At 38.1% G+C, this 19984-nt stretch overlaps 1 protein-coding gene across 3 annotated transcripts in view; it reads left to right on the top strand.

The window, feature by feature from the left end:
• Positions 1–19984, top strand: part of USH1C (USH1 protein network component harmonin) — a 54272-nt gene that overhangs the window by 32201 nt on the left and 2087 nt on the right. For 2 of the 3 annotated variants that reach the window (XM_076344095.1, XM_076344096.1), the window contains exons 16-20: positions 16158–16199; positions 16508–16561; positions 16713–16812; positions 18232–18341; positions 19043–19098. In XM_076344095.1, the coding sequence (XP_076200210.1) occupies positions 16158–16199; positions 16508–16561; positions 16713–16812; positions 18232–18341; positions 19043–19098 (362 nt within the window). Of the gene's footprint in view, positions 1–1136; positions 1290–16157; positions 16200–16507; positions 16562–16712; positions 16813–18231; positions 18342–19042; positions 19099–19984 lie in introns of all 3 variants that reach the window. The other variant, XM_076344097.1, reaches the window with a different exon arrangement.

Below are 19984 nucleotides of genomic sequence, written 5' to 3'. Positions count from 1 at the left end.
TCAGCAGTACAAAGTTCCAATTAACTACTTGACTGGGAGAATTTACTTTTGTAGCTGCCAGGGAAAATGTCTATTTCCCAAGGCTTTATTACCAATATTACATGTAAAAGGTGGAAGGAAGACAAATAATGCTATGTAAGGTGAAGCATGTTCGTGCCTTGAATTCCCAAAACCACCATGAAAAGTCAGTAGCTGATGATAATGAGCAGAGCGAAATCAAACCTGAAGTTTAGCCTCTCTGGGCACCAGCAGTAATTGACAGTAAGTGGCCAGCTGCTCCTCGTTTTTACTTTTTGATGAATAAAAGGAGAACATGGGCTTTCGAATATGAACTAGGCCCTACCAGTACAAATGGGAGAGGGTAGCAGAAATGTGACATCGTTAAAGTGGAAGTAAGGAGCAGGGTGTATTTTGAAGACAACAGGAACAGAGGCTCCCAAAAGACTATGTAGTTTTCCCTTTTGGTTGCACTCTACATCTAAAATCTTAGAGTTGCTTTGTGCTGTATTAGTTCACTCACGTGAGATTTTATCCGGTGCTTGTAGGAGCTACTTGGTCTTCGTGATGCAGTGTTCTTTCCTGGGAGCAATTCAGTTTCTGCACTGAACTAAGCCTTTCCTTTGTAATTGCTTATTTCAGTTGTATTAAGGCATGCAATGCTGGTTTTAGGACATATGCATGAAGATGTTTTATGCGTAGAATATTCACATCTACCTATACATGAGCATCTGTCACCTGAAAGCAGTCAGTCTTGTATTTATATAAAAATGCCAGAACAGAGAGATGGCAAATCAAGACCTAACCAAAACTGTTTGAATATTCAAAATTTGTAGTGGGCCTTTGTGCCCTAATGTTGTAACTTTGCAGAGGAGCAAAAAAGTTGAACTGTCTGATCTTGTCCTACTTATGTTAATGTGCACAGGCCCTCCAAATAAGGTATAATTTCCTGCAAATTGCTGGGGAAATGGACTTTAGATTTTCTTTTAAAAGACCATCCTCATACTTGCACAGACTGTAATCAAATTTTCAAGGCAGGCACTCATGTACTGAGCTTGAAGTTTGCAATGTTTTTAGCTGGTGTAAAAATCTGTTGAACTAAAAAAAAAAAGAAAAACAAAACCATCAAAACTTCCCAGAAAGGGAAAGAGCGAAAGAAGTCAAAAAGTGACAGTCTGTGTGAACAGAAGAAGAATAAAAAGGAAGTGGAGTTTGAGCAAAAACTTGCCAAAGAGAAAGAAGGAATGTTGGAGAAAGAAAAACAACTGAAAATAAATCGTCTCGTGCAAGAGGTATGTTGTATTCTCCTATCAAGTGCAAAATTATATTGAAAGAAAATGAGCTGCATCTTCAGTGGAATTATCTGAGCAGGACATTTGTTTAATTATGTCAAAGATAGTGAAGTTTAAAAAAAATTGCTGTTGCACTGCAAAACTCTGTTTCCAAATTTGCTTGTTTCTACAGTCAGTTTTTGCCCAAATGAGGATACCTCTGTAGTTAATGAGTGTCCATGTGTAGTGATGAATTTAATGAAAGACAGCAAAATAGGAAATTGTTCTCAAAAGCATAATTAGTTTTAAAACTAATTTAAATGCCATTTCATACTTTTGAAACAGTCACTATACCTATAACCTTTTTTCATGCACTGATGTTACGGTTAAGGTATCTGAGACAGAACGAGAAGACCTGGAAGAATCAGAAAAGGTGCAGCACTGGGTGGAAAGACTTTGTCAAACACGGTTAGAACAGATTTCCTCTGTGGAGAATGAGTCTCCTGAGGTAAAATTCTGGCTTCTCCATATATTGCATGATCTCTAAATAACTCACTAGTTGTCTCCTAGAAGCAACAGGTTTTTACCAGTGAAAAACCTGTCTTCATCTTTCCGTCTCAGCCTTCATTCTAAGAGGGGGGAGAAAAAATGTCAGTAACTGATGAATTACAATCTATAGCATTTGTTGTTCCTATATTTTATGGTAATTTCTTTATTATTTTAATGAACTGTTTTTATTTTTTCCTTTTTAAGTATATTATCACCACAAAATTAGCAATTTCATTGGCTCGTGTGTTGTCTGGGCTAGATGGGATATGCTACTAATAATAAAACTGAGACTTGAATACCCACCCATATTTTTTAGTATCCTATGCAAATAAGAACTTCATTGATGATGAGCTCTTGGATGCTTCCTTGTATTGCATGGAATAAAGGTACAGGTTAAGAAAATGACAAAAAGATAAGAAACTCCCAAAGAACAGGGTTCAGTTTTGTGTTTTAAATAGTCCCCTTAAACAAAGGGAGTTGCAGATAGTGATTGTGCCTTAGAGCCTGATGGTTCTAGATGTGGAGTGAGGCTTTCCCACCATCCTGCTGCTCTGGCTCTCTTCCAAGCACAGCTGCTTTCAAGAGGAACACTGCAATCTGCTGAACTCCCCTGGGATCCCCAGGAAATTGCAACCACAAAGGGGACCCTCGGGGAACACTCTCGCATGAATTTCCTTCGGGTCAATGTGGAGCAGCTCTGAAAAAAACAGCTGGTCTTCTGTTCTTCCTGGCCTCAGGATTGGATCCATGTGGCTCTTCAGTGCAGGTCTCTAGGACAGTGGAATGATTATACTGCGTTTTCTCTCACTACCTAAATTTGGCTGCCTGTGTTCTGCTAGATCTTTGTCCCCCTTACTTTGTAAAGTAAGAGGGAACATTACAGATTAAAATCACCGTTGTATTTCCAGAGCTCTATCCTGATTTAAGACAAGCACCCTGTGTTGTATTTGCTCCATCAATTCTTATATTACATTATATGTAAATATTTTATTACAGTTCTTCTACAAAACTACCCAAGTGGTTAAACTCATGTAAAACACAAAACTAGAATGCTTCTGAGGGATAAATGCAGCTGAACGATATTCAGGTCCTACAGGCTTGAATTGCTACTTGGGTACAAGAGCAGTCAAGATCTCTTGACCTCTGCCAAAGAAATACCTATTTTTTAGTACCAAGGGGTAAGTATGGCAGATAAGGAGATCCCAAAGAATGTCAACAGAGATACCCACTTGAGGGAAGTATTGTCACATTAGACTAAGATGCATGTGTCTGTAGGACAGCTCATATCTCTAATAATGAATCCTTCTTCATGCACATGAACGTTTTTTGGCTGAGCTGCTCATTATGTTCAAACTCTGGAGTTTGTTTGCCATACAATGCATCTGGTCTTGATTAACAGAAATTAGAAGGTCCAGGTGCTTTTAAAAAGGCTTTTGGAGAAAAAGTTTGTGTATTCTGTGTGGGATAAGCCAAGAGCTTCCTGTGCAGAAGCAGTTAGGCTGAGTGATGTTCTAGCATTTGTCATTAATTTCTTCAGAGCTGTTGCAGGCAGATGAACTGTTAAGGCAGGTTTCTGTCCTGTTGCACATAGTTGGCAAGTGGACAACCTTCTGCTTCTTCTGTCACATCAATGCGGTGTTTTGCCGGCGGCCTGCAGCTTCATACCACAGATCTTGATGATATAAACTTAGATGAAGTTGACAAGCCTAAACAACGTGTGACGCCACCTCTGCCACCACGAGCCACTGTTACTCCAGCAGCATCAGCTCATCCATTTCCTACATCAAATGTTCCACTTTCAAGAGGTCCAGCCCTGGCAGTAACACCAGCTTCCCAGGTGACTTCATGATCTGTTTGAACGCATGTGCCTCTACCATTTTCCTGCCTGGCCTCCCTCCCCTGCTCCATCACCCACGTCATCCACTGGATCTACCCATCTGCCATATGCAATATTAAGAAATGGGATGGTTTCATTGTTTCATATTAGTGAATGCAGTCTGGAGATAGTTTAATTTTTTTTTTTTAACTTAAGTTGAGGGGGTTTTGCTCTCTCCTCCCTATGTACATTGTAACCCTACCACATGCAGGTATCTTGGGCAGAATGTATCAGTTAAACACTCAAGTCCAAATTGCCTGTTGAAAGATTAAAAAAAAAAAGCAATGGCAGGTGGCAGATTTAACTCGTAGTTAAAGTTGAGAAAAATATCTGTGTAGTGAAAATTACTTGTGACGGTGTTTTAATATGTCATCAAATTGCTTTGTTAGATGAGAAGAGTGGACAAGGAAAATCAGCTTAAAATCAGAAGCTCAAACTTTTAAAACATCAACACGGTATAAATTACTAGTAAAATACTTTTAAAAGAACGAGAGTTGGTAATCAGGTTTTACTTTTTTGGACACAAAAAACTTCTTTGAGAAAATATTGACTTTCTCCTTATTACAATCTCAGTCCTAAAGAAGATCAAATATAGGAAATCTTGTGCCAGATCTCACTTTAGGAGAGAAATGGCAGCTGTTTCATCATAATTCCCTTTGCTAAGCCCTGTAGTGGGATTCATGTACTCATTTTTATGGCAAAAGATTCTTGTTTCAAACAGCAGAAGAGGATCCCATATGGTCACTTCTTTCCTACACAGTTTTCTGCATGGATTGACTGCATTGTTGGTTTTCTTTCTCTTTTTTTTTTTTTTTTTTTTGCATGTTTACTTGAAAATACCAGGCTTTGCTTTTGCATGATTCTGGTTGGGGTGGGGAAGGATATGCAAATTAATCAGGGAAAACCGGCAGATTATTTCTATGTGAATAACTGCCCTAATGTGAACTATCAATCTCTCCTTATAAACTTAAGTAGACCTCTGATAGTGCTTGATCTATGTGGTTTATATGTTTGAAGTGCCAAGAATATGCTAGATCCACTGAAATGGAGATGTCAGATGTTCTTACGGATAACAGGTTTTCCAAGTTATTTGCAAAATAAAAATTATGTGAAATGATACAAGTGTACAAAATACTAGCGTTCAGAGGAGAAATACATTCTCCTAACGCTAATAGAAAATATTCAGATAAAAGAAGTAATATAGGAGCTGCCATACTGGATCTGACCCCAAACCCATATATTCTAGTATATGTTTCTGGTAGTTTTTCACTGCTAGATATGTTAGAGAAAAGAGGTTAATAATTAAAGAAAAATATATCAGGCAACAACAACAAAAAAATAACCTAACCTTCAAAAATAAGCCAGTTTTCACCAAATATAATTAGTCTATATGAGGAAAGAACTAAGCTTTTAGTAAAGTATTAATACTGAGCCAAAGCTGCTTTGTTTATAAGTAGATAACCCAGTATTCCTGATGTGGTTTCAGACACAGAAGAAAAATCAGAAGCTAGACAATTTATCCTTGCTGTTTTTTAAAAAGTCAGTTTTTAATACCACAGATAAGCAGAAGCAGTGCATTTATTTGACTTCAGTGAAAAAAGATCTTGTGTTTATGCCTGCTAAAGCCAAAAATAAGACAACTGTTGTTGTCCCATAAGTTTACTTTTCTAATATTACCCAAACTGGTAAATCTTATCTATGTTGCTAAGTTGTTTTTTTTTTTTCCCCCAGATCGTTTAATTTCAAATTCAGCTTGAAAAAATACCTGACAAAAAGAAGGAAATCCTGTCAAATACATTCTTGACAACTAACTATTAAAATATCTGGTATAAATTGATCTGTTTCTCAAAATTATTATCTATATACTTTATATGGACCCAGTACTAAGCCTGTTACTGTTTAGGTCGTAAGAAACACCTCCCACGTCGGCAAAATATCTTCTGTGTCAAGCAATCCGCTGGTATGTCATGTACTGTTAATAATGACTGTACTTTTATGAACTTCCCATGTAATGCTAAAGTCAAGGAAATGTCAAGGGTTCGACTCTGCATGCCAATTTATTTGAAATTCATCACTTGCATTCATGTGCATGGATCCATTGCTGTGTTACAAGATACCTAATACCAGGTAATGAAAGTGACTCCTAATGGTCTGAGGACTTGGTATTTCCAACACTTCAGCAACATACAGTCCATGTTTGCATGTTCTGTATGTCATGGAGCATATACTTTGTTCTTCTGTCAAGACACACAAAAGGAGCTGGGACCAAACTATATTTTAAATACAATGGGGGCTAAGAAGCAAGCTTTCTTCTCAGAGGAACCCACATTTGTTTGGTAACTCTTTGCACTGATTTTGATTCAGGAAGGCCGGATGTCAGGTTTCCCCATTCTGAGGCCCTCTAGAAAAGTCTGTCTCTAAACTGTGCAACTCCAGGAGAAATCATCCAGTTCCAGTGCAACTTTAGCAATTGGATATCTGTGAACCTGCCAATTCTTCTAAGATCAGAAAGCTTAACGATACAATATATTTTGCGGTGTGGAACATTAGTTGAGGGAAATCCACAGGGACTCTCAAAGATCTGGTTCCAAAACTATTTTCTTAAATTATTTAAAAAACAAACAACAAAAAAGACAAAAACACCCCCAAAATTCCGCTATTTAAAAAAAGTGGCTTAAGCAATTTTCTGGAAGCAATTCAAATAATTTCAGAAGATACAGCTTGTACTATATGAATGATATCTGGAATACATCACATTTCCTATGAGAAACACTGACAAGAGTGTGCTAAGAGTTGCTGGGGTTAAGTCAGAAACTAAACCCACAGGGCTCCGTTTTGAACTCTTTTCTTGAATAAAACTATGCTTGACGTCAATGGGATTTTTGACTGAGTAAGAAGTGTACAATTGGGTTGTACATGCTGGATGATTAGGTCTCAGATGCCTCTGGGTATCTGTACTTTGTAGAGTCAAGGGTAGGTAATTAGTGTAACTAACCCTTGCTCTTAAGTCAGGATAAGTTAACTTGGAATTCTTTATGGAAAGCGGATTGCTGCAGTCCCGGTGAATTTCATCTTAAAAGATCTATTTAGCCATAGATTAGTTAAAATCTCATTTCAGGTTCACTATGTTCTTACACTCAACTTTAGCATTTTTTTTTTTCTCGTAGTTTTTCATTCAGTTCATTGCCTTTATGGGATAAATGCCAAAAGCAGGGATGAGATTTTTTCCATGATCTTGCTGGTGAAGTCAGAGTTTAGGGGGAAAAGCCACTATCTGGATGCAAGAGAAATTACATTTTGGCTTGTTAACTTCGTAAGTCTTAAAATAATTGTGTAAGCCTTTTGTTGTATTAGGGTCATTAAATTCATTACCATAAAATATGTGTATTGAGGCATCTTGGTGAAATGATGGATTTGCACAAATTACATTCTGAATTGTAATTTTCTTAAATTAACCCTATAGCAGCTTGCTCCAAGTCCACCTACCCAACGACATCCAGGGGTACCAATAGTCTCTAAACCAATCATGCTGCATCCTGACCCAAACTTTATGGTCAGGCCAACAATCAAATCAGAGGCCCTGGTAAGCCTTTTAATGTTCTTTTTCTGAGTGCTGCAGTGCTGTGGAATTTGTTGTTGACTTGTCCTCAAAGAATCAATGCTTGTCTTGTTTTCTGCTAACTAAAATTCATGCAGATTTTCAAATGATCACTAATGGTAAGTACAAAAGGGTATTTTTCCGTTTTTTTCATGATCTAAAAGTCACTCTTAGTGACAATTTTTGTACTGGGGTGCATAATTCCAGAGCGGTGTAGAGCCTTAGATTCTGTAGTTCTTATTTTCATTTATTCATATGCTGGTTTGTATTTTTATAAATTCTGAATTCCTTTGTCAGAAATGAAATAGCAAAAATTAATTACACTGTGTTTTTCCTTTGTAAATAGTCATGAACATACTTGAAATGTAGATATATGACATAGACAGTGGAATCAAGTGTACCCTCAGCAAGTTTGCAGGTGACACCAAGCTGAGTGGCGCGGTCGACACGCACGCACGGGATGGGATGCCATCCAGAGGGACCTGGACAAGTTGGAGAAGTGGGCCCACAGGAACCTCCTGAGGTTCAACAAGGCCAAGTGCAAGGTCCTGCACGTGGGTCAGGGCAACCCCCAGTATCAAGCTGGGGGATGAAGGGATTGAGAGCAGCCCTGCCGAGAAGGACTTGGGGGTACTGGTGGATGAAAAGCTGGACATGAGCCAGCAATGTGCACTCGCAGCCCAGAAGGCCAACCGTACCCTGGGCTGCATCAAAAGAAGTGTGGCCAGCAGGTCGAGGGAGGGGATTCTGCCCCTCTACTCTGCTCTGGTGAGACCCCACCTGGAGTACTGCATCCAGCTCTGGAGCCTTAGCACAGGAAAGACATGGACCTGTTGGAGTGGGTCCAGAAGAGGGCCACAAAAATGATCAGGGGGATGGAACACCTCTCCTATGAAGAAAGGCTGAGAAAGTTGGGGTTGTTTAGCCTAGAGAAGAGAAGGCTTCGGGGAGACCTTACTGCAGTCTGTCAGTACTTAAAGGGGGCTTATAAAAAAGATGGGGACAGACTTTGTAGCAGGGCCTGTTGCGACAGGACAAGGGGGAATGGCTTTAAACTAAAGGCGGGTAGATATAGACTAGATATAAGGAAGAAATTTTTTATGCTGAGGGTGGTGAAACACTGGAAGAGGTTGCCCAGAGAGGAGGTGGATGCCCCATCCCTGGAAACATTCAAGGTCAGGTTGGACAGGGCTCTGAGCAACCTGCTGAAGATGTCCCTGCTCATTGCAGGGGGGTTGGACTAGATGACCTTTAAAGGTCCCTTCCAACCCAAACTAGTCTATGAGTTCCAGAGGAAAAAAGCTCATTGTTATATCTTAGACTCCGGTATACTTGGTCATGCAGTCTACTGCAAAGTTGACTCACAATCAGATTCTTTTTCTTATTTCTTTTCAATTTCTGTTTCAAATGTAAATGAAGAAAAAACCCTTAGGCTAAATATTTTAGGACCAACCATGTAGCATCTTTGGAAATTGTGGTATGTGAGAGAAGGTGAGCCAAGGCTTACTGGAAAAAAAAAAGAGAAATACTGCTCCGACAGTTGATAACTCCCAAATGACAGCCCTGAAAATTTGTCTAAGATAGCTGATGGACCAATTAGTAGTATTTATTCTCAAGGGTCATCATGACTTATGCTGTTATGATTAGAGTTCTGTGCCTGTTATATGCATGTGTGTGGACATGTGTGTATATGTACATTTATATGAGCAAGGCAGTGTATTGCAACGTGAGCTTTCTAAGCGATGGAAAAATACATCACATTTGCATTTCATTTATTTAATTACAAGCTTATGCTATATCTGACAATAAATGATGGGCACAATATTCCTAGCTGTCTTTCATTAAAGTGGGATGGACTTTCCGTTGTCATCTTCTGCTTTAATAGTTTAGATACTCTTGTTCCTTTATTTTCCCAGTTACAGTTTGAACAAATTGTAGTGATACTTAGTAACCAGTTTTCCCACAGACGTAGTTGTCTTGAAACTTCTATATTATAAAAGGATTGAAATGATAAATGAAAGCAGTTTTTATAAGTTGCTTAAGAGAAGGCAGGTACATGAACTAAAAATAAATTCAAATCCCTCCAGTGTAGATATTTCCTTCAATTGTATGCATTGGAGCTTTGGAGCTTTCATTTCAATTGTGTTCAGTAATTCAGCATCTCTAAGCAATTAGAAATTCCTTAGGGTAGGAATGAACAGAGTAAAATCATAATCTGCAGTTAATATAATCTAGCTCTTGAAAATAAATGCCTGGTGTGCAAATATAAACTAGTTTGCAAAATTGATGATACCCTTATGTGTGATCAGACAGTCTTGGTACAAACTGAAAATGTTGCTTGTGTTTTTTGTTGGTCACTGCTTACAATTTGTTTGAGAAATCGGCAATAAGATCTGCCTCCATAGGGAAATTTCTTATGTTTTGTTATGCACGCATGCACATTTTCCAAATCACAAGTCTGCTAAAATGTTTCAGATGTCAATCATCTTCATTCCCAAACTGCCTTATATTAGTTGGAAGATCACAGTTTCAGTGGGAGCAATATTCTGATAGGACTTTGAGAGAAACGTGTCTATAAATTGTTGTTGTAGACCTGTTACCTCTTACTTCCTTTTATGACAATATAGTAAAGAGTACTTACCCTGGCTGCAGCGAAGTCACAGTAGTATGTGGAGTAAGACTGGCATGGATACTGAAGTAAAGAGGGAGGCTACTTCTATTGGGTAAATAATGAAAAGGCCAGTGTATGACAAAACAGACAAGGAGGTACCTGCCTGTCTCCAGACATGTATGAGAGTCATAATTTGATTTCATGTGGAAGGAATGTTTTTTGTTTGTTTGCGGGGAGGGAGATGTCCTTATTTAAGTCAATGGTTCAGATACAGGACCGGTTCAGCTTTTCCTAGTGAAGGGAAGTATCACCAAAGGCAAAGTATCTTTTGCTGCCCTATTTCTTGTCTTGCTAGATTTCACACACCTTATGGAACTCCAGTCTTTATGTCTTAATATGACATAATGCACATAATTTCTTCTACCTTGGTTTTTATCTGAATTTAGCTGTCCTGAGTGCCAAACTCTAGAAACTGATCTTGATGGATTTACTTGATTCAAACAGCTAAACAAATGAACCTATACTCAAGGAATTCACCAGTAAAGAAGATGAAAAGCATGAACATAAGAATGAAACAAACATGCAAGAACGGGTAAAACATTCCTGTTATCTGGGAGGTAGTTAGGCCAGATAGGAACAGTGAAGTCTGTTGTGACTTAAGTTTTCATATTAACTGCATTCAGGTCAGAACTCCCAGGTTTTTTAACAGTTCATTAAAATTAATTTTTTCTCCCTTATAAATAGGGAAGTGATGGGTGAGGATTAAACCTTGAGTATAGCCTTGAATACCGAGGGCTGCTCTGGGTCAAAAATTGGTGTGAACTGTTTGCCTCTGCTGTACTAGAGTGAAATGGAATACACTCATGGCAAAGCTAATTAAATTTTGGCTCAGAGAACAGGAGAGGATTGTTATGATTTAGGGGTGGGGTTTTCAGAGAAGCAAAACCAACATGAACATTAGTCTCTGCTCTCCCAACTATCACAAACATCCTGTTATGTGAGTTAGAAGGCTTTGATGCACTTGCTGCTACTAAAGATTTTTCTTCCCTCACTCCTTTGTGGTTGGATGCAGCATTTCTGAAAGGAAGAATGAATATTTAAGCTTTCCTCTAATTTGCAAGATTTGAAGCCTGATTCTGCGGGACTGCAGTCAGGGGACCTGAGACAGGTGCTTAGATACTGTGTGGCAAGACATGCAATGATTGGAAATTTCAGTTATTGTTGGCCATAGCTATACCAAAACCATCTCTGTTGAAAAGGAAATAAATTTTTTTTCTAAGTGGCTAGAGAGGGGCTGAAGAGTTTTGTGGAAAATCTTGCCAGACTTGTCCAAAAGTCCTTCAAGACAAAAACTCAGTCTTTGTATTAATTATAAGCAGAACACAAATCTTTCATTAACTCAGCAATAGATATATTTTTCCAAGTAATGGTATGACTATAGGACACTGATAGAATCAGTAGTGAAACTGATATATAGTGATTTGTGTTAAAGCAAATTGAGTTTGGTAATGTAAATGCCATAGTTCAGTCTGTAGAAAGTTGTTCTTGTTTCAGAAGACTCAGATATGTTACCTGATTTGATGCAGGGTTTTGAGCGGAGGCTGGAGAGGTGTGAGGAGTGTTTTGTATAAATTTTTTTTTTTTTAGCCCATTTTATTTTTGAAAATTTTTCTAACATAGTAAGAGGTTCTTTATTTTAAGTGATTCCAAACTACAGTGTACCATTTTGTTAATGCACTGGAAGCGAAAGAAAAACAGAATCAATATGGGATTAAAATCATTGAAGCCCAACACAATAAAATAAAATCCAGCAGTTATTAATCAATATTGTGAAATTACTTGTAGCTATCCAAATTAAAACAAGATCACTCAGAAATAAGTCAATTAAATTTGAGAGGAATTTTTCTTTAAGTAGAAAGAACCTGTACTAGTAATTAGTATTTAGGTAATTGCTTCTTTCAGGATGAGCCCAAATACACATATCTTTTCTTTCAGCTTATCAACTTCATGAGGAATTTAATAATGGAATTCACCTTTCAGTATAGGAAATCCCTGGTAGGAGACCAAATCTTAAATGTATAACATATTTATCATGACTTTTCAATATTTTGGAAATTACTTGTCTAGCATTTTGTCCATGGTTTTTTTTCAATTATTTTTTCAAAAAATCACAGCGAAGAGACCCTAGCACTGTTCGGTAGAAATTAGGGATAAAAGGAGTAATGGAAAATATTTTTAAGAAATCTTCTGGTATGAAAATGTGCATTATTTATGTAGCTGCTCTAGAATTCTTTCCTCTTTGTATTCAGTACTATTTCATTGTGTGCGTTCTCTCATTTTGCAATGGTATAGGGAACAAGCACTAACAAGTGCAAGTGTGATTCAGTCCCTAGAACAGCAAAAAAAGCAATGAGGTTATTTGTGAGTAGGTGATAACTTATTTACAGCAAAAAGTTAATATCTGGTTTGGCAATTTTCTTTCTTTTGCAGCCACAAGAGATGTTTAAAAGGATGGTGGTTTACAATTCATCATTTAGATCTAACAAAAAACAAGTAACATAACATTTTTCATGTTTTGTGTGCTACTTCTTGTTTTGACTGATCATAGATTTAAAACTTTCCTTTCTAATCCTGTTGCTCAGTTTCTAAAACAGAGGATGCAAGATAGCCCTAGTGCATGAAAACTGCTAGTCTTTGTAAACTTTCAGTGTGTGCCTGCGGCTTCTGCGAGTCTAGACAGATGAAGAATGAGAGGACAGTAAATCCTTCAGGTTGAACCATCTGTACCTACTTATATGGTTAGTGCAATCTTTAAGATAGTTGGACACTGATAACTGATCTGATGCTGGCATTTTTTTTTAATGTTCCTAAGGTTTCCTTGTTTCTTTTAGTCTCCAGTTGCGATGATTTCACTAATAAAATATTTTCTCATTTTAACAAATAGAGCTATTATCATAACATAGTTATTGATAGGAAATCAGAGGAGCTGGTGTTGGAAAGCACTTATTCATATAGCCTTTCTGTATTGTGTAGGATTTTTCCACTGTTTTACTACTTTTATTGCTTTCCTGTGTCATAGTGATGAAGTTTTCATCTCTTCCTCTTTGGTTGACTGGTAGTTCAATAGATGGTCCCTTGAAGAAGTGAACTTTGTGCGTAACTTCTCTGCTGCTGTTAAATGTGCCAGTTTCTGTGCAAAACACCTTTAAGGTTAGATGCATTCCGATGTCATATGAAAATGTTGGTGCAGAGTTGTGAGCTCACAGTGTGAGCTTTTGAGTGGTAAACCATTAACATTAATAATGATTTTTTTTTTCTTCTTTTGATCAGTTTCAATCTAGATCTAGAAGGGAAAACTGGATTTGACTGAGATAAATCAAACTTTGAGATTGTTCGTTTGCCCTTGAATGTTAGTATGTTCTGTCTATATAACAGTTGTGTTCTCAGCAAATGTGTTTTTTGGAAAACTTTTGTTATATCTGGTCATGGGTTTCTCTTTCAATCTTCTTTTTTGTTTATTTCAGTCAGGTCTCAGTTGCTGTTGACTATTGATGCTAGAAACTTCAGTGAGCAGTACGTTGGCTTAGGTGCTTGTGTTTTTGTTTTGGTTTGGTTTTTTGTTTTTTTTTAAGTAGTAACTTTACCTTTCATCTAGAAGTCCAGACAGATAGTTGTTTCAGTGCAATCAAACATTTTAATGTTCCAAATTCTACTTATATTCAGTCCTGTGAATGTTATTGTAAGTCAAGAAAGGATTAGAATGGTCTTAACTCTTTTGCCTGAGATGTCCTGAGTAGTGGGAGGGTAGGCTTAGCACTGTGGTTTCCACTCAGTGTTGCTTGGTTCAGTAGTCCCTGCTTGGATATGGAGTGCGCTCTCTGCTCTCCGAATTTGTGATGCCTATTTCTGGGAAGATTTATTAGAGTTCAGTGGATGTCTTCATTGTATCATAGCTGTATTTGTACATTATTGGATCCAGATCATATCAATTCTTTGCTTGCAGTTTTTTTTATTGTGGGGTTTAGGGTTTTTTTCCTATTTAAAAATTATTTTCCCAGGAAAACTTTCTTCAAGGGCAACATCTGTTTTTCCTGAGGGCGACCTGGGACAAAGAGAGTTCAATTACTTCCTTTAGATTACATAATGAATTAGTGACTTGGCTGAGATTGGCGTTCTTTCCTCTAAGTTGCTTGCTCCAAGACCGTAAGTGTCTACTTCAGCCATGATTCCAAAGGTCAATACAAATTCAGCTATTCAAACTATTAGTTGTTTAGGTAGCTATCATTGTAAAATGTTTCTCTTACAGTTTTAGTAAAACGATTCATAATATTAATGCACTTTGTAAATGAATGAATGATTGGGTTTTTTCCCCCGGGATGAAATTCTACCCTCGCTGAAGTCTGTGATCAAATTCCCATTTATTTAGTTCCTCAAAGTTAGCAGTTAACAAATGTAATGCAACCCATACTAATTTAAATGCTAAATAAGGTCTCTCACATTCCTATTCCCAAAAGATGCTTTTAATACATATTTCCCTACGGGGAAAAAAACCCAGTTGTGGCAGTAAGCAAAAGTTCTGCAGTTGTGCCCTGAAGATTTAGCTTTCTGGAGCCTGGAGAGACAAAGTCATGCTTCAACCCTTGCAAATGTTTCTTCTGTCTCAGAAGAAACACAGAATGAGGACATGATTTGCTTAAGTCGGTCTTCTGATCTCACGGAAAAGGTGAAGAGAGGGACAGCCTGCAGGAAAGCCAGGGTTCACGCTGTACAACTCAGGATGCCTGTGTGTAATGACTGCCAGTCCACACAAGTCATCAGTACCACTGTTGCATGGTCTGTATAAGTGTGGTTAGACAAATGGGCAGCGCTGTTCTACATTTGAGGGTCTGCTAATGCAGAGCTGTGTAGTAGTGCTCACTGACTTTATCAGAGGCAGTGGTGGTAAGGATGACATCTGACCCCACAGGAACATTCATAGTCATGTCAAAATTAGGCAACCGTGAGATGATAAAGTTGATAACAGGAGGAGGCATTAGTGTTTTCTGCTGCAACTTGGTCATTTAACAGCCAGCCCTTAAAGATAGCAGAGGAATCTTAAGCTGTGCATTTGATTTACAAGTGAAAAAAGGCTTAGCTGAGTCTGAAAGTGGAATAGACTTTGTCATCAGATGGATCCACTAGAAAAGAGGGCAATAATAAATATATCAAGCTTGATCACGCACTGAATCACTGGTCTGCATCAGATATTGGCTTGCCTGCTATGTCAGCAAAGGGTTGTGCGGTTCTGCGTTGGTCCCATATCCCCAGGTTATTGTAGGTTGAAGCCACAAGGGTGATACAGCTTTTAGGTGCCTCAGTAAAAATTTCTGTGAAGTCCTTATTTTAACATGCAGGATAAGTACAGAGTTTTTATAAATCTCCAGCATCGCCCATGCAGTCTCACCCGGTAACTACTAATCCTCCTTAAGAAAACACCACCCAAACACCATTGATTCCTGATTGCTGATTCAGGAACTCTCATCTTTGCAGAAAAGGTAACTCCCACTTTTTCCCTACAGTGTTGGTCTGACAAGGGTAATGCACTAGGTTTTGAAAGTTTAAGAAGGTATGGGTCCTCTCAAAGCTTAAATTTTGCTCTACCTAGCTTCAATATTATCTTCCCCATTTCAGACACTTCCTGCCAAAACTTTTAAGTCCTCCCCAGAACCATATGAAAACAAAATTGTTTTTTCTCCTGTGTTTGCGTGTGGTATGGAGCCAACTCCCTGAAACTCCATGGAAAGGTGGAGAGAAGGGGGCTGGAAGAGGGTCCTACAACTCAGACACTGTGAAGTAGCGTTGCTGACAGGCGAATTGGACCCTGTCACTTCTGCCTGTGCCCAACATGGTGATAGTCCCAAGAAACGTTGCTCAGAAGAGTACGGCAGAACATACCGGCCCATGATGCTGTCAAGATTTGTTTCTGTTCTGTCAGGTGTAGAGAGGAACTGCGGAGCTGACAGAGTGGTAAACTACTCCTCAAAACTGCTCCGTGGTATGAGCAGCTCAAACTGCTGATCTGTCATAAGGTTTTGAAATGTCTTCTGACTGTCAGGACAGACTATTTGCTGCCTTTCTGTGCTTTTTTCCATTTACTGTCTTCTTTCATAACTTACAGAATTATATGTTCTGTCACTAATAAATAAAATGGAGTTTGTGTGTTAAGTGTGTGCATGAGCCTGACGTTTTTACAATTAAGTATTGTTTTATTCTCAGGGCTTCCAGAAATATTTGGAAGATTTTGATCCATATTCAATGGTAAGGAGAGAATTCAAATATGTCTCACTGTTTAATATGAAATACACTGGAAAAAACACATCCTTGATTTTGTGGGCTGGGAGGGGGTAAGATTCTTGCTTGTTGGTTTGCTGGGGTTTGTGTATTTGTCTTTTCTAGTCATGTTGAAAAGGAGCTTTCTTACAGGAAAAGATGATCTGGTGTTCTGATCTTCCTCTAACTGTATTTTGGAGGTGGGAAAGGTCCCTGTTCTCCCATAAACTACGTAGATCAGCTTAATTGTTTTGTGTTTCCAAGGTGGAAATGACTAATCATTATATCTTTCATAGTTTACTCCAGAGCAGATTATGGGAAAAGATGTACGGCTATTACGAATTAAAAAGGTAAATACTATATTACTTGATTGATTGATATTTAAAGGGTTCATGTAAGCATTTCATGTACAGTCCCATTTACTGGGAAGAAGGAAAGATAAAGCTCCTGCTGATGGCAAAAATTAACAGCCTTTTCTGAACTAAAACTCTTTTTTAATAGGAAGGATCATTAGACCTTGCAGTTGAGGGAGGAATTGATTCTCCAATTGGGAAGATAGTTGTGTCTGCCATCTACGAGGGTGGTGCTGCAGACAAACATGGTGAGTAACAATGGGGAATTTGAATGCTGCTGCAAAGTGGCTCCTTACGCTGGCTGAGAGTTGTTGGCTGACTTCATAGCTATGCCTAGTACTGAGAGGCACACTTAGACTGTCCAAGGCAGCCAAGTTCTTGTCTCGGCTGTAAGGGCAGCTCAGAGAGAGGCTTATGGTTTGAAGGGTGCTGCTTAAATTAATAATTATGTAAAATTTATAAATAGCGTTTAAGAAGAAATGGTCACTGCTGCTGTATTTTTATCACTACAGAATTTTTCAATAGCGTGGCCTGAAAATGTGGAGCTGTTCTCTTAATAAGGACTCCCCTTTTTCCAGTCTGATATAAAAAACAAACAAACAAAAAAAACCCCAAAAAACCCCAACCCCCCTCCAGCTGATTCTCTGGTGTACGCTGTTAATTAAGGAAAACAGAATATGGTCTCCATTTTTTCACAATTTCCAAGCAATGACATTTGTAGTACTTCCACGTGCAAAGCAATTACCTGACCATGGCTACGCTACACTGCTTAGTTTTGTTTTTAATGCTACTTTCAATAGTAATTTGTCTTATAAAACACCTGGCTTTACTCCTAAAATCCCACTAAAGGCCAGAGCCTTCTGGCTAACAGCTTAGCTCTCTGGAAGGCAGAAGAACGTGCATACCAACATTTCCAGGCTTTGCTCCTGGTGGCCAGTATCTCTCATCCTTTCCTTGAGAACTCTGGTGATGACCAGGTAGATGGACAGGACAATATCTCCTTATGTTGTCTTTGCTGACCTTGTCCCAGCCTGCACCTAAGTTCAAGTCACTCTTGCTGTGAAAACATCTCAGCCACTTGATCTCTCAAGTACTCTGTTTCTCTTTGACTCTTCGCTGTTGTGAGGGTCTCTTATAGCTAAGCCTTACCATCTGTGTTTTCCCCTCTTCAAATCCAGTCCCAGTTAGCTGATTGTGCTTCATTCCAGATTAGCAAGTCAGAATCAGTTCTAAGGACTAAACATTACACGTGCTCTTGCAAAGGAATGATAGTCCTGCAAACCCTTGACAAATGCCACTTGTACCTTCAGGTCTTTAAGTAATGCTGCCATTTTCATAGTTGTAGCAGCCTACAATCAACTACAGTTTGTAAGCTGTATAGATGGATTACCCAGACAGGCAAAATGCTACTATGGAAAATCTTATTGAACTAGTTTCTTACTGGTCATGATCAATAAGAGATTAGTGTGGCTTTTCCATGCCTAAAAATTCCTTTTGCTTTTGCCTGTAGCAAACTTTCTTGCCTATGTCAATTTTTAGTGTAAGCCTTCACATCTAGTGAAGACACTTTTCATTATACTTAGTACTGCATAAATACGGGACAGAAAAGATTCACAGAATTTTTTTTTTGCTTACATGTATGTAAAACATATTGGTCTTTTCACCAGGAGGCATAGTGAAAGGGGATGAAATACTAGCTGTAAACGGCAAGATATTAATTGACAGCAGGCTGGCAGAAGCACAGGCAACTCTAGCAAAAGCTTGGAACATGGGTGGGGTAAGTAACCTGGAATACTACTTCATTCTACCTACAACGCTCATATGAGGTATACTTTCATGACATTGTCACATCAACACAAATAAGGTTGCAAGCATCAAAAGTAACAGGTATGCCATGTACTACCAAAGTGAGCTGAAATCTGCAGAAGATACTGGTATATAGCATCTCTGAAAATCATGCATGTAATTTACTGTGAAAGTTCATGGCATTTAGCCACATGTCAAGATTGGTATTTAAACACATTACATTCTGAGTGTTTATAGTACATTTATCTGTAGAATCTCTCTTTGATATTGAAAATGACTTGCATGGTGATTGGAATTTTATGATAATAGCTTATCTTATCTTTGATTTCTTAATGTACGAGTAACACTGCACTTCAGCTAGTGTTTTCTCAGCAAGAACCGTATTAGTTGCTAAGATGACCAAATACAGTATGATTCTTATAATAATTATTTTTAAAAGCTTGTTGCAAGGCCAGTAGATTTTTCTTTAATTTCAGGATACAAATCAAACAGCTCAATCTTCAAATCGTCTTCCTATAGAAGTCTTTAACAGAGATCTTTCTGCTGCTCCCTGTGGTTTTCCAGGAGTAGATTGCCTTCCTGATTCTCTATCTGATATTCCATGGTGGTCCACTAACCATCTCTAAAAGTAGTGTTTAGCAGCGCATGTTTGCCTATGCATTTCTTTTTCAGGATTGGATTGACTTAGTCATTGCAGCATCACCTCCAAAGGAATACGATGATGAAATGTAAGTGCATAAGCTTTCTTTCTCTGGGGATTAAAAGGCTAGTAACAATAGTCTATACAGTTTGCTTTTTTTATCAGACATATTTCAAGTATTTACTTCTTGTGGACTATGTAACCTTCTGCATCACATGGTTGCAAATTTGATAGTTATAAGTAGCTATCATGCATTACAGCAGTGGTTCCCAGGTTTACAAAATGGTGATTCTCAGAATTGGTTGTACGTGGCTACACATACTTTCAGTTTTAAGTTTGGGGATTTTTTTTGTTTTGGTTTGTTTTGGTTTTTGGGGTTTTTTTAGAAATTACATACTTCAGTCTGGATCATTTACTGTGGTCCCATGGATCATAATTTGGGGAAACAAATGCCCATAAGCATTCTTCATCACAACCAGACATTTAATTCTGTTTTGTCACTTTTTTAAATTAGATTACGGTTACTATCCTTGCCTAAGGATAGTAACACTTGCCTAAGCCAACCTAAGTGTAAAATTTTCAGAAGAGTGACGTGATTTGGGTGTCTTGGCAATTTGTGACATTCACAGTCCTTTTTTTTTTAGAGATAATCAGCATAGGTGTGAAACAGAAGAATCTATGGCTTAAAGTGTGATAGAGATATCAAGTTGATACAACTTGCTTTACTTTGGACAAACAGTTTTAAAAGCAAGACCAAAGTTTTCTATCTTGACTGAAGGAAAAGATTTGAAGATATCCTTACTACCAAGTAAAATGGCAGAGGAAAGTTTCATAGTCACTGTTAACCCAGACTCTTGTTCTATGTAGAATACTGGAGTATTAGTTGCTGTAAATCAGTATAGTTTTACTGGCTAACAGCAACTGAAGATTGCTGTAAAATTGTGTTTAATACCTGTGTATAAACTAACAAGCAA

The sequence above is a fragment of the Aptenodytes patagonicus genome, chromosome 7 (assembly GCF_965638725.1).
Source record: "Aptenodytes patagonicus chromosome 7, bAptPat1.pri.cur, whole genome shotgun sequence".
NCBI lineage: Eukaryota > Metazoa > Chordata > Aves > Sphenisciformes > Spheniscidae > Aptenodytes > Aptenodytes patagonicus.
This window is presented reverse-complemented; position numbering and strand designations above follow the sequence as displayed.